Here is a 27,419-nt window from a genome sequence, read left to right as displayed (position 1 = left end):
CTGAGCAATCAAGCGTTTTAAGAGCAGCCCCAGAGGTACCAACAAGGGGCTCCTGGGCTTGTGGTTTAAGCGCCTTTCGGGACTTCACACACCTGCAGAGCAGCGCGGGACTAAGCCAGAGATACCGCTTGTGCCCCCATAATCCTCTCATTTAAAGGAAAACTGCCGTGGCTTTCCTCGCGTTTAAAAAGCGAGGAACCAAAGCATCGCCCCTTGGCAGGCGAGCCGCGGCACGCAGGCTCTACTTCCCCGCCCCGGGGCCGCCGTGCTGGGAGGCGGTGCCGCGGCGGCGGGACGCGGAAGTGCGGCGGGCAGCCCGCGGAGCCGCCATGGGTTCCCCGCTCCTCCTGCTGCTGCTCTTCGGCCTCCTCCCCGGGGCCGCCGGCCGCGAGGAGCTGCGGGCCTTCGTGGTGGCCCACAGCCATATGGACGTCGGCTGGGTTTACACGGTGCAGGTGGGGCACCCTGCGGAGCGGGGCTGGCCGGGATGGGGAAGGGTGCGGCCGGCTGCCTTCGGGGACGGCCGGGGGTAGAGGCTGGCTCGGTGGGTCCGGCTCTCTCCGCTGCCCCAGCTCGGCTCCCTGTGGGTCTTCAAGCTTGCAAAACTACCCGGAGTCGTGTAGGGGTGGCTGCGGGGGGTCTGCCTGCTCCCCTCCTGGCACCCGCGGAGGAGCGCGCAGACCGTTGCGCGGCGCATCCCGCGCCTCGGGCGGTGTGTCCCGCAGCCTGCCCCGCCAGCGGCGGGTCGGCATCCCCTGGGGAGGCACAGGTAGCTCCGGCGCTGTGCCCGTGCCCTGTGTTCTGTAGGATGCTCTTCGAGGATTTTTTTCTTTTCTTTTTTTATTTTTTGGGGGGGGGGGGGGGGAATCTTAAACCTGGTGGCATGCCAGCGTGCTGTTGTTCTGGTGTTTATTTCCCCTTTTACAGTGGGGAAAACAAACAATCTATTTCCCATATTAGAAGAACAATCATTTTGTGCTGGAAATCACAGTAATGATGGGGAATTCCAGCGTTACATCTACCAGAATTGTTGTTTTTTCCTTCTCAAGGAAAGCTGCCTGCTGCCATTGAGTAGTAGGAGTGGGGACATAACTTCTGTGGCGTCTCACTGACACGCATTACCATAGGTGTGGAAGATCCCTCACCATTCTCTAGAACGTAGTGAAAACTGTTTTTACATCATGGTAGAAGCTTAAAATCTTTAAGTGAAGTCTTACCTGATTATTTACACTGGGTCACTGCTTATTGTTTCAGAGTAACTCTGATAGAGATGTGAATTGGAAAGAAAATTCTTATTGTTGCTTCCAAATGTCTTGGTTTGGCAACAGTTCTTCAAGTCATACCCAAGCAACTGGGGTTTATAAACCTTGGAGGATTGGGTAATAACTTAATCCTTAGTTTCAGCATGGTTTGGGTTGGAATAACGAATGACTTTCCTTAATCTCCAAAATACCTCACGAAAATATTTTCAGTAAATTACCACACAGAATACTTTAGCATTCCCTTAAATTTGAAAAGTTTTTGTTCAGCTCTTAAAATCTAGTGTATTCCATTTAACTGTTAAGAACTAAAATGGAGCCTGATGTTGTAATCACTGTACAAATACTTGGATTTTAGGATGTAGTGTTTGTAGCCAGTTGCCAGTGAAAAATGAAAATTCCCTGGCAATCATTTGAGTGTGTCACTGTTGAGTATTAGTAATACATAACAGCTATTCTCTTAGTTAAAATTTCATGTTGTGTTAACCATCTAATCTAATCTTGATATTAAAAAAACAAACAACTTTACAAGCTGATTGAGAAATCATTGAATGGGTAATGGTTTAGATAAGCGCTACAGTATTTTAAGCTATTCATCCTACACTCAAAAGTTTTCCCTTTTCTAATGAGGAAAAATCAGTGGTTTTGCAAAAATAGCTGGATCTCAGTTGTGGAAAGCAAGGGGTCAGGAAAAGTTAATTTCTGATTTGGATCACCTCATCCCTTTCTTATTTCAGAACGAGATTCTAATATAGGAAACTTGTCTAAATTAAAGCCATTAAATCTTACTTTGCAGATCGTGCCCAGTAGTTTTTAGGTGTGAGATCTATGTCAACCACTTCTAAGCTGTGTATGTGTGTATTGTGGTATGTGTTCTTAAGTACTGGTAGCTTAAGTAGAATAGTGTTAAGGTTAGTGTTAAATTGTGCTGTAACTTGCAGGTAGCTGTTCAAAGAAGGCACAGACGTTGTGGGGAGTTCTGGGATCTCTGCTGTTGCTTTTAGACATCGTGTATCACTTTTGTCTAAAGGGTGGAAGGCTGGATCTGCTCAGCCAAAGTGGTGCTAGAGAATAAGCACACACAGAGCATCTTCACATCAACAACTTCAAGATTAACATGGTCTAGCTCATGGCAATAGGATATAACCATGTAGTAGATCATTTGATGGGTACATCTGTCATGTTTGCATCTCTATAAAATCCTCAGTGAGATACAGGTTGCTTAAGAATGACAGGATAGGTGCACAGATTCTGGATGATTCTACATCTAGTGTTGGACGCATCTGAAGAGTCCTTAGCCAGCTGCTTTTGCTTTATCCTAACACATTAAGGAGAACAGAGTTATTTTTCATGACTGAAACTTCTAAGGCCAAACCAGTTTCATTTACATTCTGTGTGTCACTGTCCTATACCAGCAATGCACACCTGCACCACAGAGTCGTGTTCACACTGAAGAAACAATCCTGATGGTTCAGACCATCAGCAGCAGAGCAGAAAATGAAGAATACTGTGCATTTGGGTTTTTTAATGATGTTGGTGTAGAGTCTTATCATTTATGGCATTGGTGATTTAAGGTAAGCCATGAGGGGCAGGGTAGCTGTCCCAATTAAGCTTCTATAGCTGCATGTCCTGGGAGAAACTACACGGTGATCTGGTCAGGTTCCCAGTCAGAGCATGTATTTTGGAGCAGGAGGGCTCACAGGGTGTTGGTAAACAGAGAGAGCATGGTTTTTCTGAATGCACAAAGGAAGTGTGTGACAAATGTCCAGCTGGAGAACAGAGAGATCAAAGACCTTTCAAGTGTTGCAGACAGCCCGTTTAACATGGGCAAAACAGTTTCATTTTCTACTCTTTTGGTTTTTTTCAGGAAAGCATGCATGCTTATGCAGCAAACGTCTACACAACTGTTGTAGAAGAGCTAATGAAGGGAAAGCAGCGCAAATTCATTGCCGTGGAACAGGAATTCTTCCGGCTCTGGTGGGATGCGGTTGCCACAGACCGACACAAGCAGCAGGTAAGGTGTACTGGAGCCCTGTTTCCTGCTGACAAAGAATCCACACTCTTTTCAGGGGGTAAGGAGGGGCAAAGTACTCCACCATTTGCTGTTTACCCAGGTCTTGGGTAAGCTATCTCTGAATCTGGTACTTCTTGTGAAAGGACCTTAACTCCAAGGGCAGCTGCAAGAGGTTAAACCCCCAGCTCTAGATTAGAGCAGTAGGAGGTAGTAACCTTTGCACTGAAGACTCTTCACGCTTTACAGTTCTTGTTTCATCAGTGACTCTCTTATTAGGGCCATGCTAGGATGAGGTGGGGGTGATTCTGAGAGAGTCTGCACCAGTATCTGTTCAACATTCAAAGCTGATAAACTGCTTCCTAACGCTGCTCACAAGGAGGAACTGTTTTCTTTCCCGTTAAGTGCAGCTCAAAAACCCTGCCATGAGTAAGCAAGGATAATGCAACAAAGAGGTGACAGCAGATTCAACAGCAATAAGTGTTCCTGGGATTTGCTTATAAGCTTGCGATCCATTTCAGAGGTTTTTTTTCCTAGTAAAGATATTATGAAATTCTGTTTGTCATTTTTTTTTCCTCCAGCATGAAACAAACATGGTGAAATCAAAGACCAGGCTGATAGTCTAGCAACTGGTCATAGCTTGCATTGCAGTACAGGATGTTTAAGTTTTGAAGCCTAAAAGCAGAAGTTACACAGGTATGGCTTCCCACAGGTACTCACTCAGAACTATTTTGTTACCAGGGTCCAGCCAACAGCAGCATATTACTTGCAGTACTTCACATTTCAGTTTGTTTAAAATGCTAGGTGTTTAACACTTCCTGCTAAAAAGACACTTTGTCTGTTTGTGTTTTTTTTCTAACCTAGTCATTTCACTAAATTGTGTATTTTCTGTAATGTTTCATATTTAAATAACTGCTTACAACCTGTGCACGTCTGACCTTTGTATGAGAACTTTTGCTGTGTAGAGGCAGTTCACCGTTTTTGTGTGTTGCAGGACAATTTTCTTGCATGTTTTTAATTAGAAAACTATACTGTAAGTGTGGGGAGGGGCAATGAAAAAAAAGAAGCATAGGAACTGTTCTGTGCAGGTACAGAAGAGTGCCCTGTCTTTCTAAGGTAGAGTCATCTTATTTCAAGTATGTTATGCTGCTGTGACCTAAACTTCTGAATTTCAAACCTGTGTTTCTAATTTCTAAATTGGAAACCAATGTTTCTAATACCTATTCTAGCTATGATGTGGAATCCAGAAGAGTAAATGTGTACCATGATTGACTTCAATGGTGCAAAACTGGTGCATATGATTCAGCCTTTTATTTCCTAGCCTAAATGCTGATTATTTTTGTACTTAGTTTACAGTTGCATCTCTGAAAATTCAAATTATTTAAAAATTTCTCATAAACCAGTGTGTCGAAGGTAATTTAAGAGCTCTGATGCTTGCTGATAAGTGGGATGTTTTTAAGATTAGCAACTTGCAAATATTAGCCCTTTAAATTAGGTCACTAGTTACTGCCCTGCTTTTTCCACTTGAACTCTAGCATTAATGATTTTGTAGTACAGGCTCTCTGGTTTAAATTTTGCCTTTCCTCTCCTCCCCTCCCCCTCTTAATTTAGTATTTGGCTTGGAATACAGGTTTTAACTCTGGTTTCTTTTGTAGTGTTTGCTTTGGATTAGAGTAGTGGTGTTAAAAGTTAGTAAAGAGTACTGAAGCTGATGTTACAATTCAGACTAGAGAATGTATAGGAGTGAGGTGTATTGCACAAATACTGTTGCAGCAGTGTTCAGCTAGACATGAACCTCTTAGTGCATGTTATTTCCATAGTATTTTCTTGTGTGAACCATTATCTCCTTACCCTGGGTGTTTTAACAAGATAGGATCTCTCGAGGTCCCTTCCAACCCCTATCATTCTATGATATATAGCCACTTCTGTCTGGTTTGTAGGGGTGAGTTGATGAAAGGATGGTAATAGCTGTCCAAAGAGCACAGATACATTCTACTACCATAGCATGCTGCTTGAGTACTGCTGTGTCAGATGCCTTGATTCCTCCTTCCGTTTGCCAAGCTCTCATCAGTAAAAAGCACTAGTCATTAAAGATGCTGTTTTCTTTTGTCCTCCCTCCCATGATCAGATATTATTTAAATTACTTGAATTATTTTTCTCATGCTGTCAGCCTCTTGGTGGTTCCATAAAACTTACATTAAAGAAGAAATGCTTCCATGGTCCAAAGTTTGGAACAGAGGTATCTTTTTTTGGACGTCCATCCAAATGGGGAATAATAGCCATCGATGCTTTTCATGTAGGTCAGGACTGGTTCTGTGCTGACACCAGATATCAGTTATCTGGTCTCCCAGCATGCTAATCAGTCACCACAGTCGTCTGGAACTAATTTATGAATGCTGAGCCCTGAAGCATTTTCGCAACACTGTGAATGACTGAAATGATGATAATCAAAATTGACAATCTGGCGTTGTATCTGAGCAGACACGGGGGCATTCACTGAAGGTTCCTGGGGAAACAAACATAATAGCTTTGGAATTGGCATCCTAAATGACAGATTTTGTTTTTTTAAGAAGTGGAGATTAAAATCCATATTTATAAACTTTCCCTGTTGGAAACTTCAGGTATCTCTGAAGTTTTAGGTAGTGAAGTAACTATAATAAAACCAGAAAACTCCCTAACAGTTGTAGAAAGGGACATAGGCTACTACTCCCTCCATCCAAACAAGGTAGATGCGTATAGAGTAGAAGGGATGTGTTTGTGGCCATAATGTGATGGCACACTCTGTCTCCCTTCTGGTTTCCACAGATGTCAGTCTCCAAGCTGTTACAGAGCTAGTAGACTAAAGAAAACCCTGGGAGCCTGGCCATTGCTGCTTGCACAAGTCTGCATGTTGCACTCTCATCCCAGTGCTTTCACAAAACCAAGACAAATGGAGCAGGAAGACTTTGGAAGAAGCATTAGTATCTTCTGCTTTAATCCTCCAGCTCTAGTTGCTTTGTGACAGGATCCACTAGCCCAGGTTGCCCAGAGCCCCATCCAACCTGGGCTTGAACACTGCCAGGGAGGGGGCAGAAACAGCTGCTCTGGACAGCCTGTGCCAGGGCCTCAGCACCCTCACAGGGAAGGATTTCTTCCTAATAGCGACTTCATCCACCAGTTTGTGGGCTGGGACCCATGGATGCCTCTCATCAGATCCCATGGACTTGTGCACCTTCAGGTTCCTTGCACTGTCTTGAAGCTGATCTTCTCTTCCAGTGGGTGGTTCTCCATTCTCCCAGTCCTTGCCTTTGCCTTCCAAGGCTTAGGCAGTGTGGCTGGGGTACTTGCTGGTGAAGACTGAAGCAAAAAGTCCTTGAGTACTTCAGCCTTCCCCATGTCCCAGGTAACCAGGTCTCCTGCTTCCTTCCAGAGAGGGTCCACGTTTTCCATTGTCTTCCTTTTATCACTGGTAATGTGCCGTGATCTGAAATGAGTTTGCTGCCTTTTTGGGTAAGGCTGAAATGATGTATGTTCTGTGTCTTTAATTTCAAAACCACAGGTCCATCATCTGCTTCAGGAGGGACAGTTGGAATTTGTCATTGGAGGGCAAGTGATGCATGATGAAGCTGTGACACTAATTGATGATCAAATTTTACAGTTGACGGGTACGTGTATTTTCATTTAACTTGTGTTTTTCATTGTTATGACCTTGGGGGTTTTGTTTGTTTTTCTTTTCTCCACTTCAAGTTTGCTGCTATTTTATTGCTCTTTAAGAGTAGATCAGTTATCTTTAAGAACTGATTAAAGCATCTCTTATTTTTAACTTGCTGGTGAGTTATCTGTATAAAAATCTTTGCTTTAAAGATAAAACCCAACACAACAGTTCTGCAAAAAGCAAAGGGCTACTGAGAGCTGGCTTACAGTTTAATTGATGTCAGTTATAAGTGCCTTTGGAGCAGAGGCTGTGTGTGTGTGATGCAATTTTATCATTTAGTCAAAATCTTCTGCAGAATGTGAGCCACAGAGTGTCACTGTGGTCATCTGAATTTAGCTGAGAGACTTGTGTGATGAAGAAACTTCTATTTGTAATCACAAGCAGTAGCCTTTCTTAGAAATAGGTACCTATTTCAAAGAGATGCACTATTTCCTATTTCAGTCTTCTAGCCGTTTGTATGTTACACTTCTCCCTCTGATGGTTTAAAGAGTCTTTTAGTATCTCCATCTGGTAGATGAAAAAAGAAACAGGATAAATGGTGCCACCACTGTGCTGTAGATGCCTATAGTATGCCAAGAGGAAGCAGCATGCTTTTTGGGGGGGGCAGGAGGAGATGTGTTAGCACCAGCTGTCTGTCATGGCTGGTGTAAACCCTGCCCATTTCAGCTTCCTGCATGGGAGAGCAGAGGGTCAGAAATCACATCACTTGCTGAATCTGCCCACACAGCACCACTGGCCTTGTTCCCTCCTTGGTGTTTATCAGGAGCGTAGGGGTAGCAGCTGCTTTTGCATCTCAGTGAGTCACCACTGCACAGTCTGGCCAAGAGGAGGAGAGGGGAGTGAACATATATTATATGTACACTGAACCCAGAACTTGTCCAGAGAAAATACTAACACTGAAGAGACCTTTTGTTAAATCTAAATACAGCTTTTTCTTTCATTGGAGTTAGCTACAAAAAATATAATTTGTAATTTAACATTTCATCCTGTGCATAAACATTTGGGGTTTTTTTAAAAGAAAATTCAAGTTCAGAAATTTATTCAGCAAAAAAAATAATTTATTACATTTTAATGATGAAATTTATTAACAAAAATTAATACCTTTTAAATCCCCGTTTATCTTTTCTGAAAGCACTCTGCTCACATAAAAAAATTAAAAAACATCTCAATACATTGTGTGGGGTGTTCATCTTCAGAAGACAAAGCCAGTGGAGTCTACATTTTGTGTCTTCTGTCTGTCCAGCCCGCTGTGTTTTGGAAAAGCCTAGCAAACTCTGCCGAAAGTATACTTCAGTTTGAAGAGTTAAAATAAACACATTGTTTGTGAGTATTTTCACTAGAGAAGACATTAACCATGGGAAAGATCAAGTGAAAAGAGAATGCCTTGCAACCTCACTTAGTCAAATGTGACATTAAAATTTGGAATGGAGTTAGTCCAAAACAAGGAAAATGTAATAACATTTTCAAGTGTTTTTTTTTAATGCAATGAGAATCCTGGTGCTGTATATTCTGGATTTCTGAATAAAACCTACTCTCACATGATTGGTTTACTTTCACTGAAATGATTTGTCTGAGATGATTTTGTTGTCTGCTCTTTGTGGTTTGGGGGTTTTCCTTTTTTTGAAACTTTTCAATATGACATCAGTAACATTGGTTGTAAACACCATTTATCCAGATTGCTGTTAACCTTTGTTTTTTTTCCTTTTTTGTTTGTTTTTTTACGATTGATGATCATAGTCCTTTTAGGTTTGTTTACTGGGTGGCTTCCTTAGCCCTTTGTCATTGATATGAGACTGAAATTTTCTGAGAATGGCTGGTATGATTTGAGTAAACACAAGCTAATCCCCAGTTTGTTGTTTTCCCACAGACTCCAACCTGGCTATTGGCCTTAACCTAATCCGTATTTAAGTACTTTTTCCCAGGCCTATATCTAATCATAATTCCTTTTTCTTATTCATCTTTTATTATGTTAATAAGTTATACTTAGCATAGCAAAATAAATATTCTGCGTGTGAAACTTTCTTCTGTGAATCATTAAATTCCTGGAACTTCAAATGCTTTGGAAAACAGTTCTAAAGAGCTATCCTTCAGGTGTTTATCTGTCATATTGCATGCCCATGTAATTTTTAAAATTAACTTTTAAAAGTCTTCCTAACATAAATACACTTTGCTTTGCAGAAGGCCATGGGTTTCTGTATGAAACTTTTGGGATCAGGCCTCAGTTTTCTTGGCACGTTGATCCTTTCGGAGCTTCAGCTACAACACCAACTCTCTTTGCTCTGGCTGGTTTTAATGCTCATCTTACTTCTCGGATTGACTATGATCTGAAGGCTGACATGCAGCAAAACAAGGTAAAGATACCCTTAGGAATGGAAGCCATTGCCAGCCTCTACTTAAGTCATCTAAACCAGGACATTAAAATAAGGATATATCTGATCTGTGCAAGAAAACATTTCTTCTCTTCAAGTGATGTGCTGATTACGTGCTGGTGAAATATATTGGACCTGTGTAACATGATCAAGTAATGTCTTCATGACCTCTTGGTCAAGGATAAAGTATAATCTAGCCTGAAGAAGACACAGCATATGGGCAGTTGGGAAAGGTTTTGATATTGAATTAGGGGTCCTGGAAATGGGAGGCATCTAGAATGGGTTTCAGCTTCCCTTGAGAAAATCTTAGATAGGTTGGTTTTATACAGACTGTTTTGAGGTGTGTTTGGGCTGGGTGGTTGTCATGCTTGGAACATTCATTTGTGCCTCTGAAAGTAATAGCACTAGATCAGTTAAAGTGGCAGTTAATGATATTTTTTTGCTTAATTCAGTGTTTTTGTCATGATCTGCCTTCTTTTGCATGGTGTCCGGTACACAATGAGTGTTATTCTTTTCAAATCACAAAATTGAATCCTGACCTGTCATCAATTTTAAACAGCAAATGATGTGAAAGTAATGGACTTTGGCTATTATGATCTGGGCATTAGGTAGGGGTGAAACTCAAGCATCTCCGAAGAGGTGAATTTGGTGAAGCCATGACTTAACCACCTTATATTTGCAGTGAATTGTGATGCTTCTTTTCTGCTAAAATCTTTCATGAGCTTTTGACAATCTTTCCCCATCTAGTAGTTTTTTTTTTTTCCTGGCACTTGACAGTCTGGAGGCTTCCAAAACTGTAAAAAATTCTGTTTCAGTTGATTAAACATTGATTCCCACTGACTACAGTGCAATCCAGGCTACATCTGTGTCTTTCCTCACTTAGAGGTGTTCAACTTCCACTGACACGAGTGAGGTGCAATGTCTGTGGTAAGCCTGGCTTACACCTGGATTTCAGCAGCATGCTGGCAGTGTTCTCCCTCCTCACCTTCTCCACCAGTTCCAATAAGAAAGAGGCAACACTATTACCACCTGTGTGTAGTACGTGACCTTGGTTGGGGTGCTGTTGGCTGGTCTGAAGTAAAAGCACTTCAAGTATTACAAGTGCTGGAAAGGAAGATAGGTGCTCTGAAGTCTTAGGTTGTTAATGATGGTGTTTTTCTGCTTGTTATAAAGGGTAACAGTTTCTTACCTCTCTTGTTTTCCAGAAGCTTCAGTTCGTATGGCGGGGCTCGCCTTCCTTATCTGAGAAACAGGAGATCTTCACCCATGTTATGGATCAGTACAGCTACTGTACCCCATCACAGATACCTTTCTCAAACAGGTCTGAAGGTTTCCCGAATGGGCAGAAGTATTAATAACTTCTGAGGGTTTACCTTGTTGGAGTTGAAGCATTTAGTTTGACTGTTCTTCTTCAACAGTATTCTGCTGCTTTCTTGTGACTTGCAGTAGGTCTAGACTCTATAGTTCTGAGTCAGGATTATTAAGCACCCCCAGCTACCCAGCAAAATACATGAAGTTTGCTCAGTACCCAATACCTGAATGCTCAAAAGCAACATGTACTACAAACAGGCATTAAAAATACTTCCAAAAAATGACATTGTAATGTTTTTTAGCACCAGGAGGCTTGGAGCACAGGTACTGTTTTAATCTGCATATATGTATCCTGTAAGTCCTTATCAAAAAGTATGGAATAAAAATGCAAACCACATCCATTGCTGTGAACAGAAAATGTCCAAAGCAGGACTGGATATTTGTTTCTCTGCCTGGAAAATTAAGATATGAAAACTCCAGGATGCTCAATATGGAAATGCTTGTTGCTAACAGATTTTTGTGAGAGATTTTTAGCTTATATTGGGCTGAGATGGTGTATATTATCTGTGTATGGGCTAAAGAGACCAAAAATTTCCATTTATTTTGCAAAAAAAAATCTGAGAGCTTTTGAAAACTTTTTCTTCACTGGCTTATCCAGAAAATACTCTTTATAAACAGAGTCTACTTGGTGGAACTTCATCTTTGTCATAAAGCTTGCTGTTTTGTCCTAAGATTTCTTTGTTCTATGCCAACAAGCAGCAGGGTGTAAGTTTCACAGTGTGAAAAGAAAACTGGGCAGCCTTGTCCCTATCTCTCCCCCCAAATACACACAAAAACCTAAATACTTGTAATGAATATAAACTGATGTAGTTTTTTTCCCCTCCTGCTTATTCCCAGTGTCTGCATTTTATCCCAGAATTTTTGGATGTGTTCTTCCCAGTTGAGTAAATTCTGTTTATATCCTATTGCTTTCTCCTTCTTAGATCAGGATTTTACTGGAATGGATTTGCAGTTTTCCCAGATCCACCAAAAGATGGTGTTTATCCAAGCATGAGTCTCCCTGTTACAGATGCTAACATCCACCTGTATGCACAAACCATGGTGGCTAACATTAAGGAGAGAGCAGCCTGGTTCCAAACAAGTGATGTTTTGTGGCCGTGGGTAAGTGCATGATCAGCATTTGCTTTGGAAATGGGAAGTGCACCTACTCTGTGGACAGTAGGTCAGTGGTACTTTGTGTCAGTATGTACTGCACAAATGCAAGTACAAACCACATGTCCATTAAGTGTTTGTTCTAATAACTGGGGTCCAATGCCTGATGAGTAATGGTTTTTAAAAACTAGAACTTCCTTGTACAGTCTGCCAGCTGTCTGGGAAGTCTTCCACCCTACTTCATATAAAAAGAAACGTGGCATAATTATAAAGACAACCTCTTGTGAAACTATATATTGCAATATTGCTTTCTTCTGGGGTGGAAGATGGGATTTCAAAGAAAATAAGGCCTTCTTGGGCATTGCTTCAAGCATCTGCTAAGGTTTGAAGACAAATTGCTGAGAACATCTGTATTTTGAAAGCGAGATCAGGGTTGACTTCTGCAATGTTTTCTATCTCAAGCACATGAAAATGAGGATGTGTTAAGCTGGTATCAGTGCTGAAAGGCCTCAATTAGACCTTTTTGTGTGGAGGTGGTTTTTTTACTTGTTGTGCTTCAGATTGCTGCCGGTGCTGTAATACTGATAGTGTAAGAATACACGTGGTACCTCGGCTGACTGACTCGCATCCACCTGTTCAGCTATTGTAGTTGAGCAAAAGTGTGATGAGTTAGATCTTTTTTACACGTTTGCCTGTGCAGATAGTGTGTACAGGTAGTGTGTACTGAGACACCTCCAACAGAAGGCAGAAACTGTGCCAGCATGCACAAAAAGAGAGGCTATAATACAAAGTTATCACCTCTCTTAACCATTTGGATGAGCATTGGAAGTACTCTAGTCTATTGTCATGATGGGGTATCAGCAACACATTGTGTGACATTTGTACTACAGGGATCTCAGTTTTGTTGTGTTTCACATCACGTCCTCAGCACTTGTTAGAGTTGGAAGCATTCTTAAGAACAGAAAATAATAACTTCTGTATTTTCTTCAAAGTGAGAGACTTGCAGTGTGAAAAGAAACAAAGGTCATTTTCCCAGGCATGTATGCATGCATTTTCTAATTGCTACCACAAAAAATCATGCTCTTGCACAATATGGTGTGTTTGACACACTTCTCCCTGTCTGTAATCCTGGGGAGTTATCAGCTGGTCTGTGCTGCTAACCCTACCCACTCTTGACATTGTATAACATACAATTTGTATGTAGACAGTCAAGTTCAAAAGAAATAGTACTTTGATATAGTGTTAAAAAAGACCCAAAGTAATTTGGCTGTTCTGGTTTTGGAATTTCAGGGCTGTGATAAACAGTTCTTTAATGCATCTGTTCAGTACTCCAACATGGACCTGCTGCTGGATTACATTAACAAGCATTCTGACCAGTTTGGAGTGACTGTCCAGTATGCCACTGTTGGTGATTACTTCCAAGCAGTTTATAGGAGAAATCTTACATGGGGAATTCGTGGTTCTCAAGACTTTCTTCCATATTCATCAGGTAATAAAGAACATAACTGCATTATGTCTGGATCGAATGTATGCATTTAAAACTTTAACCAAGTTAACAAGAAGTCTCTCATGACGTTGGAGTCCTGTCTGAGCTCTCCAACGCTGAGATCCTAGGGCTCATTTTGCTTCAAGTATAGATTTTGACTGTTTGTTTTATGTTTGGGCATTTAACTTTTAATTATTTTCTCTGCCTCCCACAAATAGACCTATTCCAATAACCTTCAGTCTCATAGGTATTCTGCAGTATTAGATATGCATGTTATACCTCTGCTCCCCTTCCACAAAAAATGAACTATATAGTATGGGCTGTGCTGCAGGATCCAGGGGACTGAAAAGAAGCTGACAAACTGAAAGATGCTTAGAAACAGACAGATACATGGCCAACCAGGACCATGTGCCATTGTTACTGTTTAAAAGAACTAGATTATGCATAGATTAGAGCAGAGATGTGAAATGTGTGAGTATCTGAAGGAGAAGCCAAGCAGGTTAACCAAGGGACCAAGGCAGTCTGGAAGTTCTTAGGGTACTTCTTTGTTAGAACAGTGGAATAGGAGTGGTCAAAGTTGTTGCTGAGGATTTGATGTCCGCATTCTATGTCATTCCAGGAAAATTGGATATAATTTTTCATCTGGACTGAATGCTCATTCATGCTTATCAGGAAGGTAGTATGTGAGCTCCAAAATCAGCCTTATACATAGAGCAGAGAATACCAGGTAGGGACATCAGGTAGACTCACTTCAAAAGCATGTTCCTGGTCCAAACAAAACACTAATGTAGATGACCCCTATAGTCTCTTGTAGATCTTGTCTTTTTCAATAAAGAAAGCAGGTTTAAATTCTGGGGAAAAGAAAATTGTGTTGTAACTGAAGTCTAAGAAAGTGAAAATGCCACCTGTATTTCTGAAATAACACAGTATGATGTAACACAAATTCATTGCAGCTGCTTGTTGCCTGCATGCTTCTTACTTGCTGTGGTACCTTAGTTTCTCAAGCAGAGATGAAAAGTACTTGGAAAATAAGAAGGCATGCCATACCTCACATCCCTTTAATCCTTTTCCCCAGTAAATCTACCCTGTCAGGCCTCATATCAAAGTATGCAGGGAGAAGACATAGAGAACTTCTCAATTTCTAAACTCATTCATTTGTTTCATTGCCTGGATTATTATCACTGGCATTGTTAAATTACCTTTCTGTATAATTGTAGCTACCAGTAGTTCATCACACTGGCATTGTGGATGTGTATCTCAGACGATTACAGCCCAAATTTAGCCCATGCATCCAATATTCTGTAACACGTCTGTGTAACTTGGAAATGAATAAAAATACCTACTGCTTCCTGTGAGTCACTGCACGGACCCATCCCTTACTCACCTCCCTCTAGGGATCATGTCATATCTAACAACTCCCTGATAAATGCACTGCCAGTTTTAAGTGCTAATATCCTTTTACATCTGGGCTTTTACCTGTGTCTTGTGGCATAATTTACAGGCAGTAGTGGATTGCCATTAGCTTGCATAATAGCAGCACCTTCAATGTTCTAGGTGGGTGCCCACACACAGATGCAATTTCTTCCCCAAACGACTTACTGTGCCTTGCAATTGCAGTGTAGATTTGAGTGTGCTTTCTCCCACATACTGTTTTGCTTCTTGATGATTAATCCTCTCTCATTCTTTCTATGCCATTTTATTATGAGTCACTTATTGGGCTCAGTGTCACTTCTGACATATGCCTTGGGAACTCAAGTTTTAAGTCCCTGATAAGTATTTCCTTTTTCTACTCGTTGTACTGTGCTAGTATGCATATGTGACTCTTCTGCTTTTAACCTTGAAAACTGAAATGGAGTTAAGTCTTTTTGAACTTGCATATTTGAGGCCAAGAAAGACTTTGTCCTGGAGTTTTTGAGCAAAAGATCCCTTTTCTAGTTGTTGCCTTTGATCCCAGGCTTATATGCACTTACTTTCTGCAACTTGTTTATCAGTGGTATATTTTAAAACCCACAAAAAACAACAACCCAAAGCAAACACCTCCTCTCCCTCCTGAAGTAGAGTTTTGGTAGTTGTACTACTTAGTTTTACTCTATGGGATACTGGAATGTATCAGCACAAACTGTTGAAATACTTTCCACTGACCACTTGGGGGCATCTTTTGATGTAGTTTGAAGTGGTGCAGTGGTTTGAGGTCGTGTTACCACATCACTGTTTCTACTCCATTTTGAGGAAATTAAATGTAAGATAAATCTCTTTGACTAAAAGGGGGGAATATAGAGAGCTTATATCAAATAGTAACCAAGGATTGCAATATACAGGAATATCATAAATTTTATTGATGAGTAATAAAGTGTGCTTCATTGAAGCTTCTCAAGTTGTTTTCTGCAGCTCTACAAAGAAGAAACGTCTGCAGACACAGGTTAACTTCAGTTTGATAATGGCTTTGTATCAGTGATCATGTTACTCACCTGCAGGAGTGATTGCAGCTTTCAGAAGTGCATCTTTATGGCTGTGTTTCTTTGTAGGGCTTACAGCTATGTCATTTGATGTCTGGCGTGTAAACCCACAGTACATCTCATGTAAGAAGCTGTACAACATTCAGCTAATAAATAAAAAATAAGAGATAACTGCAGTGTTATTTTGACATGCATTGGGTCTGTTCAACTCTTTACAGAGCCATTTCAAGCATGGACTGGGTTTTACACTTCCCGGAGCACATTAAAAGGAGTTGCAAGGAGGGCAAGCTCCCTGCTTTATGCTGGAGAGTCCCTTTTCACACAGTATGTCCAGAAACACCCAGCGGGTTCCATTTGCAAATGTGAAGCCTTAAAGCAACTTCGGAGCCTCAGGTGGGCAGTTTCAGAGGTAAACATTGATTTATTTTTTAATTTGAATGAAAATTCATTGTCTGAAGGCAAGTTTGTGTAAGCATTTCAGCTGGAGTGTCTCAAAGTTGCTTTTATGGTTCTAGGAATAATTTTCCCTTTTAGCATGTCATAAGTAAAAATAAAGCAATTCTTCAAAAATTGGTCTTGAAACATGACTTCAGCCTCTTAGCTGTGCGTTCAGGACATGGTTACTGCAAATGTTTTCTTCAGCCAGTGAAAGAGTACGTGGTTTCAAATTTGGCACATGAAATTACCTTTCTTAATGTTAATTTTATTATTTACAAAATGTTTTTTTAAAAAAAAAGCAAGCTAACTGAAAACTGCTGATAACCTCAACTTCTGCAAATTCGAAGAGGAAGGGCAGGCTCTTCAAAGGTCATAACTAAGTGATCAGCCTCATACCATTAACCATTTACAGGCCTCCATGCTCTTGTTGGTAATGTTCTGTCAGCTAAGTAATTGATCAGATCTTCTTGGGAAATTAAAATCCTTCTTAGGATGTTTTTTGCTACATCCTAGACTTTGATAACTTGTACTTTTTTCCTCACAGTATGTAATTAGTAATCTCTAAATAGCAGAAGTCAGGTATGGATAGAAGGAAATCTGTGTGCATCTTGTCTTTGACCATTTCATTCTATATATAGCAATTTGGAATGGGCAAAATGTGAATCTGTGAATACAGCTGTAATAGCTTATGAAGTGTCATGTCTGAAGGATAGTGGGTCATGTTAATACAAATGCAAACCTGAAGTTGTCATCCTGTTGCGTTTGTGACCTTTGAAATTACTCTTAAATGCAAGGTCCAGCACCACGATGGTATAACAGGCACAGAGTCTCCCAAAGTGAAGGACATGTACATGAAGAACTTGGCGTATGGAATGTTGAATGTGAAGAAGCTAATAGCTTCTATAATCTTTGACATGAACAATGCAAAGAAGAATGGAGAGGTCTATTCTTCTATTTACAGTACAGACTCAGGAATACCAGGTACTTTTTACACAACTTTTCTGACTTCCAGGCTAACTTATGAAAGCTATCACCTTTTCCTCCAAAGCAATCAATATATGATGTACCACCTATGTTCTGTGAACCATGGCTGGAAAATCTTGTTCACCTTATGAGATCTGCTAGAAGTCAGGCAAAGTCAGCTGAATTTATGAGCTCTCAGATCGCACACATCTGAAACCTGAAGCTTTAAACTGATGTTAGGCAGAGCCCTGCCCCAGTACATATATTAAGCCCAGCTCCCAGATTCAGACCTCAATTGCATAATGGAGTAAAGAGGTACTGTTATGGGTGATTACAAAACTAACCTTACTATGCAATGTAAGATTATGCAGTTATGGTAAAGAAGTGTTCTTGCTATGGTCTACTGCCAGCTTGTGTAAAAAATGTAAAGGAGTTCATAAGCAGCATATTTTGGAGACTGTATATTCCCTTTTATCTTTATTTTGGGAACTTTTTTAGACTGCCAAATGTAAGTAGTGCCTTGGGCTGTGGAACAGACTGATACGGGTTTTTTACAGGGTGGTTTTTAGATTAGTCTTCTCATTCAATCTTCTGTATAACTGATAAAATTAATACTGCATGACAATAAGTTGTGGTAAGCTGCTTATTTTCACTAAATGCATTTACAGTCAACTCAGATATTTTCTGAATACACAGTCTCTTTTCATTGGGTAAAAAATAGAGGAATAAAACAGAAGAGACTTTTATGAAATACTGTAAGGTTTTCCCTTTTTGGATTATGAAGTTTTACTGCAGGGTTTTATGTTACAGTTTGGTAAGATCAGGTACCTATGCGGATGTCTGAAATACTTTTTATTGTCACATTTTAAAAATAGCTCGTTTTAGTGACTGATAGCTTTGTTTGTGTGCACAAAGGTGCTACAGATGCTGACCAGTATGTTTTCGTCTATAATCCGCTGTCATGGAACATCACTACCTTTGTCAAGGTTTCTGTCAGCCACTTGGAAATGAGTGTTTATGATGAACTGGGACATTCTGTACCAGCACAGGTACTTAAACTTTGTTTCTCTCTGCTTTTCTTTCACTTGTCAGTTTTCACTGACTTGATCCTACTTTCTGTCAAAGTATGGGAATATATAGTATTACAGTAAAAACAAGTGCTAGTTCAAATTGGGATTTTCCTAGTCTTTCTTCAGGTGGTTGTTGGGGTTTTTTTTTCATTAAAAGTTGCCTGTTCTTTCAAGTAGAGTTTTTTTGTGTTAATGTCCAAAAGGGCTTCCTGCTCTTCTAGTGTGTTTGGTTAGTCCTTTGCATGTTTGTTGTGTGACCTGGAACTTCTCATCTTGCTTTTCTTTCTATAAAAACCACCGTTTCAAATAAAACCTTTTTGGTTGACACCCTACCCTACTGTTGACAGACCTGCTTGTACAATTGACAGATTGCCTGGGGGAGGAGAAGAGATTTAAGAAATGTAGGTCTTATTTACAAGCCCAAAAGAAACTGAGGACAGTCAGCTGCCATATGACGTATTCTCTCATAGCCAAGCTTCAGGACAAGGCCAGCTGTACCCTGGAGAGAGAAGCAAGAGGCCTCAAGTGAAAACTAGAACTAGTCTTTCTTAGAAGCATCTGTTTTAGAGAATGCAGCAGCAGCAGCTTGATAAGCCTGTGGGAATGCCTCCTGCATGCAAGGCCTGAAGGGGATTGACACAATTCCAGATGCTCCCCTCTGTCCCCAGTATGCCAGCTAGCTCAATGAGTTCTGGCAGCTGGACAGTGTTTCTATTACCTGTGGCTTATGACTATCACTGTGCATCAAGGTATGTTGTAGTCAGGTAGTGATATGCAGCTATCGCCTGGTCCTGCATATATACATGATGATGGCTTAAGACCCTACTGCCTTTATCTGGAAGCCATTTGAAGCACTTAATTTTGGATTTAGGATGTTTTGCAGTCAAGCTGTTCTGTTTCATTGAGGCCCTGGTACAGGTTGCCCAGAGCAGCTGTGGCTGCCCCCTCCCTGGCAGTGTTCCAGGCCAGGTTAGGTGCAGCTTTGGGCAACAGGAGCTAATGGAGTGTGTCCCTGCCTATAGCAGGGGTTAGGACTAGATGATCCTGAAGGTGCCTTCTAACCCAAACCATTCTGTGGTTCCATGATGTTAAGAAGACAAAGTTTTCAGTTCCAGAGTTGGTCTGTACTCTCTTTTTCTAGGTAGGAGCTACCCATATCTGCATGTGGATAGTCACTTGAGGCCGATGAAATCTCTTTGTTAGTAAGGACAAGGCATTTTGGGCTCTTTTTTCTCTTCCAGTGTATACTGTTTAAAAGTACATTCGTATCACACACTTCTCCCTTTTGAGAGAAAGAAATCCTTAGCTTGAAATCCTGATGTATGTGCCTAAGAGGAACGGAGGCTTGGCAAATGCTCTGCTGCCTTCTGCACCACACTTGTGAGTTGTATAGTAAAGGGGGTGAATGGGTTCAGGTCCTGTTGATACCACCAAGGTGAGGAGGTCTGCATTGTGAGTAACTGGACATCTCTCAGTCCATAGTGTGAAGGTACAGACAACTTGCTTTAATATCTGGTTGGTGATCACTAACCTCTTTGTCCATGTAATCTGTACAATATTTCTCTAGTCCTGCTTTCTTGCCCCAGCCTAGTAGTAGTACAAAATTATGTAACATTAATGGGCAGGATACATGTAACTGAAAGATGATTAAGAACTGTTGTTGAAGGTGTTCTGATGTCAGGTAACACTGGTGTCCTGCATACTGTTCAAAAATATGCCGCATTCTTCTATCTCTCTCTGTGCCTTGCTTAAGGTGAGAGAATGTCTGGGTGCTTCCCTGTCTTGACATGAGTTTTCTCATATTTGTGCTTGCCACCTCCCTTTATGTTTCGGTCTCTTTTCTGACATTTGACTCATGAGTTTAATTTGTGATTATTTCTGCTCGTATAGATGTTTTGCCATGTGATCTTAAATCAAGATTGCCGGTTCTGTGTTCTCATTGAAGATCTAACTTTGTCATTTGCTTAGTGACCCTCTTTCCCTCACTAGAAAGGCCTACCTTAATCCAAATTGACCAAACTCCAAATTAAAAGCAGCACAGGTCTACATTATAATTGAGAATTAGGAGAATGGCATGTTTAGAGACTTGTTTTTGAAGTAATAGTTAATTTTTGTAGTTTAGGGCTTATAATACATGAAGAAGGTTGCCTTACTCATGAATTTTTTATAATGGGGTGTTGCTGTGTATGTTAATATGCAGGTTCAAAGGTCATCGGAGTCCCATTCTACATATGATCTGTATATTCTAGTTGCAATAAGTGGTCTGAGCTACAGAAAATACACTGTTAAACCCTTGAATGGTAAGCAGCCTGCGTTTATTGGACAATCAGTGAAATACAAGCGAAAAGACATAACTCGTGCTGCACAACAAAGTCAACAGTTGCTTCCTGTGGTTAACAGCTGCTACCAGGTCTTGTTTGACCAAAACACAAATCTAATGCACAGCATTACAGAGAGGTGAGATCACCTGCTTGTTCTTCATAATCTTTCAGATCCTGTAAAACCCTTTGTAAAACTAACTCCAAGGACTGTGTTGTGTGCCTTTAATTCTTCTGAGACTTAACTAGCAAAATGTTCTTCCTGTTCTTCACACTTCTTTTGCATCTCTAGTTCATGTATCCTTTCTACAGGAAATATCAGCACTTGCTTAGGTTGGTCCTGTACTGTTTCTGTAATATTGTTGCCCTGTATAACCACACAGTCACTCCAAGATGACATATCACACTACGAACTAGTAGATTGCAGAATCTCCTCATACTTTACAACTAAAGAGGGATATTAATTTGTGTTTGTATTAAATATTAAAAAGTAAGCACATATGCTAATGCTATACAGTGAGCCTTGAGCGATAAAGCAAGAGCTTTCTCTGACTTAGCAGTAGTGATTTTTCAAGTTCTGTGTGACTTGTTGAAAGGAAACATTTAACTAAGGAAATTTCATTTAGCCAGGCATAAAAAAGGGAACAATAATCAAGACCAAGGTGAGAATTGGGATTTGCAGAATGTTTTTCTCTGCTGATGCGAATTGGCCCCATTCCTTCAGCTTCAGTAGAGCTGTGCTGCTTTTTGCCTGCTCAGGATTTAGATTGTCAGCTAAACACTAATGGACCCCTTTGACATTGGCTTGGGAACTACTAGATCTTTCACCTTTGTGGTTTTGTTCATAATTCTGCCTCCTAGGGCACAAACTTCTTGTCCCATATAGCTAAAACCAGCTTTTAAAGTATGGATGGACCTTAACTAAGATCTGGAGTAAGTACTTTTTCAGAATGCATCAGAAGCCTGTTTCCAGATTCCATAAGGAATATAATAAGCAATCTAATGAAGAAGAAGATTTGAATTCGAACAAAAAACCTAAGTTCAAATTCCCATTTTCTCCATCCTGTTCTGGGAGGCAGCAAGAATTCAGCATGGAGGAGAAATGGGATATTCACTTCCTTCACAAACCTTCAGGCAAGGGCACAATGTTTGAGTTGTAGCAAATTTGCTTTGGGGTAATGGAAAAGAGAGGTGACAGGTCAGAATGGGAGGAAAGGTTAAAAAAAAAATGGGATCTTGAACTGTGAAGCCTTGCCAACTTTAGCTGCAACAGTTAGAACTTCTAGGCCCTGTCCCTGCACTGGAAATGCCCCATAACAGGGACTCATAGAAACTATGTTTTGCTTTTCAGTCATTACAATGTGTAGGCCAAATGCAAAACTTTGTGTTATCTCTGGCGAAAGTGGTTGGCAGTTTTAAATTTGTATGCCATAGGGATTTTTCCTGTTCTGCCAGCAAGGCTCTAAAAGAGGAGCAGAGCAGGTAGCTGAGGTCAATAGCATCTCAAATTGCCTTCATGTGACTTTCTAAAGACTGTGACATGGAGTCATGAAACCATAAGCTTTCTCTAGGGGAGAAAGGAGGAGACAAAGTAGGTACTGAGTGAGTGTAAATTTTGCTATCCTGTTTTCATTCATCACCATGATGGAAACCTGCGTCACGCTGATTTGCCTGGTTACCAAGTCAGTTAAATGAACCTGACAATTAATATGTACCTCATTTTTGTGCAAGAGAGAGGTTTGGTTGCAATACTCACATCAAAACAGTGTAGATGTGTGTCTCAAGATGTTTCTGTTTTATGAAAGTATGAAATGAGATTGAACTCCCATTTATTTACACACTGACAGATCTCCTAATGAGAGGCACTTTAATTCTCTACTGTCCTCATTTCCCAAATCTTATAAAACCAGTTCTCCACATTGAGGACACACATTTTTTTCTTGTGTTCCCAGCTTCATTCCTGTTCAGCTTTGCATCTCTTCTGTACAAAATGTGGGTTTTTTCAAGTAATTCAATTTTTTTCTCTTCTCTGAATTCACAGGGAGACTAACCAGACTGTCCAGTTGACCCAGGAGTTCCTTGAGTACCATGTGAACGGGGACGTGACGAAAGGACCCATTTCAGATAACTACTTATTTGCCCCAAATGCTTCAGCTGAGCCAGTATCAAAAGCAGTGGGATTGGAAGTGGTGTCTGGAAACTTGATGACAGAGATACGGCAGTATTTCTACAGGTACTCCACCATTACAGCTTCACTTCACTGGGATGGTTCATCTCTGTAGATATATATGAGATGAACTGTGTATAGTTACTCCTAAACAGTGAGCTCTGTATAATGTTCAGGGTTAGAGAAAAGAGCTGGCATGCATCTGTGAAATGTAGTGCTGAGGAAGCACCTCCTTTAAATAGCACGTACTGCTGCAGGGAGAGAGGTGAAGATTGCACAGAGTTATTGCCTGTGGTTCATTTTGAACTGCAGCTTCTGTTGGGATCCTGGTTCCATACAATTCAATGGAAATTGCAGCTGACCTCTTCTTGCATGGGTGGAATTTGGACAGAATGGTACCTTTTTATAACTGAATATCTTACAAGTAAATTATCAGTCTGTAACCCCTCTGGTCATATGAAGAGACCTCTTTACGCTTGCAACACTAAAGAAAATTGTAGGGTATCACTTCAGTTGAATAATTGTACATTTGAAAATTAAATTGAAATTAAAAATGACTGTAGATGTACAGGAAGTATACAGAAAACAGGCAAGTAAGTTGCCTATGCATAGAATGATGTTGTGAATGACTTGCAAGTCTTGACATATCCAGACAAATGCTCCACTTGATAAATTCTATATATCTTTTCTCTCCTTGTTATAGTAATGTTACTTCTCAGGATTACACCTATGCAGTGTATACCAGGATGTATACGGTACCAGAAGGCTATGATGGGAAGTTGCTTTGCCATAGGATAGAGCAAGAATACAGCGTGGGGCCTTTGGAATTAAATCGTGAAGCAGTTCTAAGGACAAGCACAAGTCTGAACACTAAGCAGCTGCTCTACACTGACAGCAATGGGTATCAGATTCAGAAAAGACCATTCAAGGCATACCTGAAGAACACAGTGGCTCGGGTAGGCACAGAGGTCTAATCCAATGTCTCTTGTGTCCTACCTTCATTCTTACTGTAACCAAGGTTAATGTTATCACTGCAATCTACTGTCTGGTTTCAGAACTACTATCCCATGGTCCAGACTGCCTATATTGAAGATGATACCACAAGGCTGATGCTGCTTGCAGAAAGAGCTCATGGAGTCTCAAGTCAAGGAAATGGACAAGTTGAGGTAACATGTAAATAGATTTCCTTTCTAAGAGAGTATAATTTCATGGCTGCTGCTGATGTAAGTAAAATATGATGGCTGATGATTGCTGTGACATTTACCTGCCCAATACAGGTGATGCTTCACAGGAGGCTGTGGAACAACCATCAGTGGGACCTGAATTACAATCTCACTTTGAATGACTCTTCAGTGGTTCGCCCTGTGATCTGGCTTATTTTAGGAGCCAAGGCTGTCACCAATGTTCTGTATCGGACAAGTGGACTGGCGTTGGAGCACAGGCCAGTGGTAGTGTTTGGAGCATTGTCAGGTAACTCAGTCTGTCTCCTTTGCCATCTCTAACGTCTGTTTATGTTGCTCTGATTTATGCTGTTAAGTTTGTAAATGCAGACTTGAAGCCTCCTGTGTGGCAAAGTTAGTATACAGTGACTTAGGAGGCAGATTGAGAGCCTGCTAATTACTTTACATTAATTTCAAACATGGATGTTGTCCAAGTGCATGAAATGTTTCTCTTGTTATGTAATTATCTCCATTTTCATAGGAGAATAAATGAGAACAAAACCTCCACACAGGGAATTAGTGCAAGTAGGTAGCACACCGTCTATCAGCATCCTGGATGCTGAGTCCTTAATGACCATTTTTGAGTCATTCTTTTAAAAACTCTTTGTTTGACTTGTTAACTATACCTGAAGCCTGGCAATGGAATAGCAACTTCAAGCTACAGTGAAATTTGCTTTATGGAAAATTGTAATATACTTCTCCAGCAGTTAAAATCATGCTGCTTTCTGCTTTGTATCTCAGAAGGCTTTGGAGGGGAAAGCATAGCATCTGCTTTGCATCTGCCTTGACAGAAAGAGCAAAACTCTCTTTACTCTTCCCCAGCACCCTAGCCAGGCCTGTGTGTGTGAGGAATGTCTGATGTTTGCTTTCTTTCATTTTGCATGGAGAAGATAAACCAAAACTATCTGGGCAACTTGAGCAGAATTCAATCCACAGCTCACCTGTAACTGTCCCACCCAATCTTCATCTCCAGACTCTGAGCATTCCCGGGTGGAGATACAGCTCTAATCATGCAGAGCAGGTCCTCAGCATCCGTATGGGTAGGTCCCTTCACCATAGTGGCTGGATGTTACACTTAAAGAAGCTGGCTTGGTTGCTATTTTCTGTGGCTAGTACTTTGATAAATTCCTCTGTCAAGAGAGTTAATTGTACTGTATGACTTCTCTACTCAAACAGTAAAATGTTTCTCCTTCATGAGTTCATCACACCTGTTAGTGTCATTCCTGCCTACAGTGGGAGCTGGGTATTTCTTTGTTACTTCTCTTGCTAATTTTTAAAAATGGGAATTAAATTCAGATTGTGACACTGATTTTTTTTTTTAAGAGTTTAAAACTTGCCTTTTGTTTTCTCTTAAAGGTAAACAGAAGCAAGGTGATATGGACTTCACTCGTGTCCTGCTAAGAATTAGGCACTTGTATGAAGTTGGAGAGGATCCTGTGCTGTCTCAACCTGTGGTGGTAAATCTGAAGGTAAATCTAATCCTTCCAGACAGAATACTACTTGAGGTGGTTTTGTTCCAAAGAGAACTGGTTCTGGAACAAAACATCACCTGTGCTAGGAACTCCACAAAAGATGGATACAAAAGTGCTCGTGGAACTTCAACCTCACAGGGAAGCAGGTCTTCTTTTTAGTCACCTTTGCAACACAGGAGCCTTTGTCTCAATTGAAGTTGCCATAGGCAGAGCAGGAAGATCTGCATAAATATTGGTAGGACTGGTTCTGTTGAGCTCTTGAATGGATAACACTTCCTGCAGTACCTTAACCAGTGCTGTTTCTTTAGTTATCACAGGTTGTACCTGTAGTTAATGAAGTGTGGGCAGGATTAAAAGAAACCAGTATTTTTTTGTTTCCTCAGTAGCTTATTTCTGTGAGTTGTTGAAACTTTGGTTACTTCTGTTACATTCTGTGTATTTTTAGTTTCTCGTTTATTTGCTCTTTCATGTACAGCAGATTATTTTACAACACACAGTAAGGGCTTTATTATTTTAAAATACAAAGTTTTGATTGGGATAACAGGAACATGGGGAACAAGGTGTAGGACTCTGTTTTTTAAAAAGTCCAGTGTGAGTTTCTGGAGATACTAGTAGGTTCTGAACTTGGCCACAACATAGAGGAATCTCTCAACACCTCAGCTTCTTAGATGGAAGCCCAGTGAATCTGTAGTTGCCCTTGTGTTGCAGGATTTTTGAAGTCGCTACTACGGTGCTTAACAGATCAATGCTAGAAGTGAAAGTTCTACTCTGGTCTACCTGTGTACTAGACCAGTGAGTGTGATGCTATTCTCAGTAAACTGTGCTTTGATTCCTTGTCTCTTCTTTACTCACAGTCCTTGCTCAAGGGGTTGGGATCAGTGACGGCTGTGGAAGAGCGATCGCTCACAGGCACCTGGGACATCAACACTTTGAAGCGGTGGAAGTGGAAGACTGCACAATATCCAAGCAAAGGTAGGTGGAGGAAGGTGGTTGGTGTCTGTTATTGTTGTTGACTGTTGAAACTTATTCATAGCCTAATTGAAAATATTTGCAAGATGAAAAATGTATTTTTCTCTGTGTGACAGACCTTGGCATCTGGAACAACCTGTTCCAGATACCAGACAAAATTCCCTGCAAGTACCACATTTCTCTGAAGGCTTGTTTTGCCTGGAAGTGTTAAAAAGCTTGAAGTCTTTCTGGAGATACCTTTGTCAGGGTAGAAGTGGCTACTTTATCAATTCACACTTGTGGCACAGATTGATTTTTGTTAGATGCTGATGAGCTGAGTTAATCTAAGGTTAAGCCTGTGCTGCAGAAAACCAGACAGCTGCAGTGAAAAATCTCCACTGTAATCAGCTTAAAGGGCTGTGTGGATATGGTTCAAGTTAGGGCTGACAAGTCAAATGCTGAGGGTGACCTCATTTCATTTCTCATTCCAGTTAGTTGCTTCGACATTGCCCTTAATGTTACTTCCATCCATATATGTGCCTTGTAAAAAGTTTGCAGAGGTTTTGGGCTAAACTAGGTGAGATTTAGAGCTCTATTTCACTTGCAGCTAGGAACTTACTTCCTGTTTACTCATGATAAAGAGGAGATATGTGAGTCAGTGTGTGAAATGGTGGGGAGTTGTGTTTTTTAATATTGTGAATGTGTGCATCTTGGGCTCTGTACCACTTAAAGCTTTAAGGAGGAGAATCTGCTCAAACAGCAGCTTTTCAGGAAGGATGAGTTAAAACTTGTGAGATAAAATGCCATGTACACTTAAGTAAAGCTGCTGCTTTAATGTTTTTGTGTTTTACAGGGTTGTCCAACAGCACGGAGACCTCAGAAGACTACATAGTAACTGTTCACCCAAAGGAAATCAGGACTTTCTTTGTGTACTTTCAAGGTTGATAAGGTTTTTATTTCAGGAGTGAATATGTAATAGCATCCAGTTTTTATTTCAAGGTACCAGTGATGATCTTGAAAAGCATTGTACTGCTGTTAATGAAATAAATATAGTCATATTGGAATAAAGTGCAAATTTAATTTGA

At 40.7% G+C, this 27,419-nt stretch overlaps 1 protein-coding gene across 1 annotated transcript; it reads left to right on the top strand.

Annotated features, from left to right (window-relative positions):
* Nucleotides 1-323: 323 nt before the first annotated feature.
* MAN2B2 (mannosidase alpha class 2B member 2) lies at nucleotides 324-27,419 on the top strand. The gene is made up of 19 exons (XM_084266708.1): nucleotides 324-455; nucleotides 3,127-3,273; nucleotides 6,809-6,914; nucleotides 9,143-9,315; nucleotides 10,539-10,654; nucleotides 11,628-11,805; nucleotides 13,087-13,285; nucleotides 15,957-16,147; nucleotides 16,971-17,157; nucleotides 18,055-18,188; nucleotides 20,410-20,666; nucleotides 22,569-22,760; nucleotides 23,398-23,650; nucleotides 23,750-23,860; nucleotides 23,972-24,164; nucleotides 24,802-24,954; nucleotides 25,271-25,383; nucleotides 26,241-26,358; nucleotides 27,188-27,419. Exons 1-19 carry the CDS (start codon nucleotides 330-332, stop codon nucleotides 27,277-27,279), a joined length of 3,039 nt encoding a protein of 1,012 aa, XP_084122834.1. The 5' UTR covers nucleotides 324-329; the 3' UTR covers nucleotides 27,280-27,419.

Source organism: Gallinula chloropus (genome assembly GCF_964237585.1).
Source record: "Gallinula chloropus genome assembly, chromosome: 7".
NCBI lineage: Eukaryota > Metazoa > Chordata > Aves > Gruiformes > Rallidae > Gallinula > Gallinula chloropus.
This window is presented reverse-complemented; position numbering and strand designations above follow the sequence as displayed.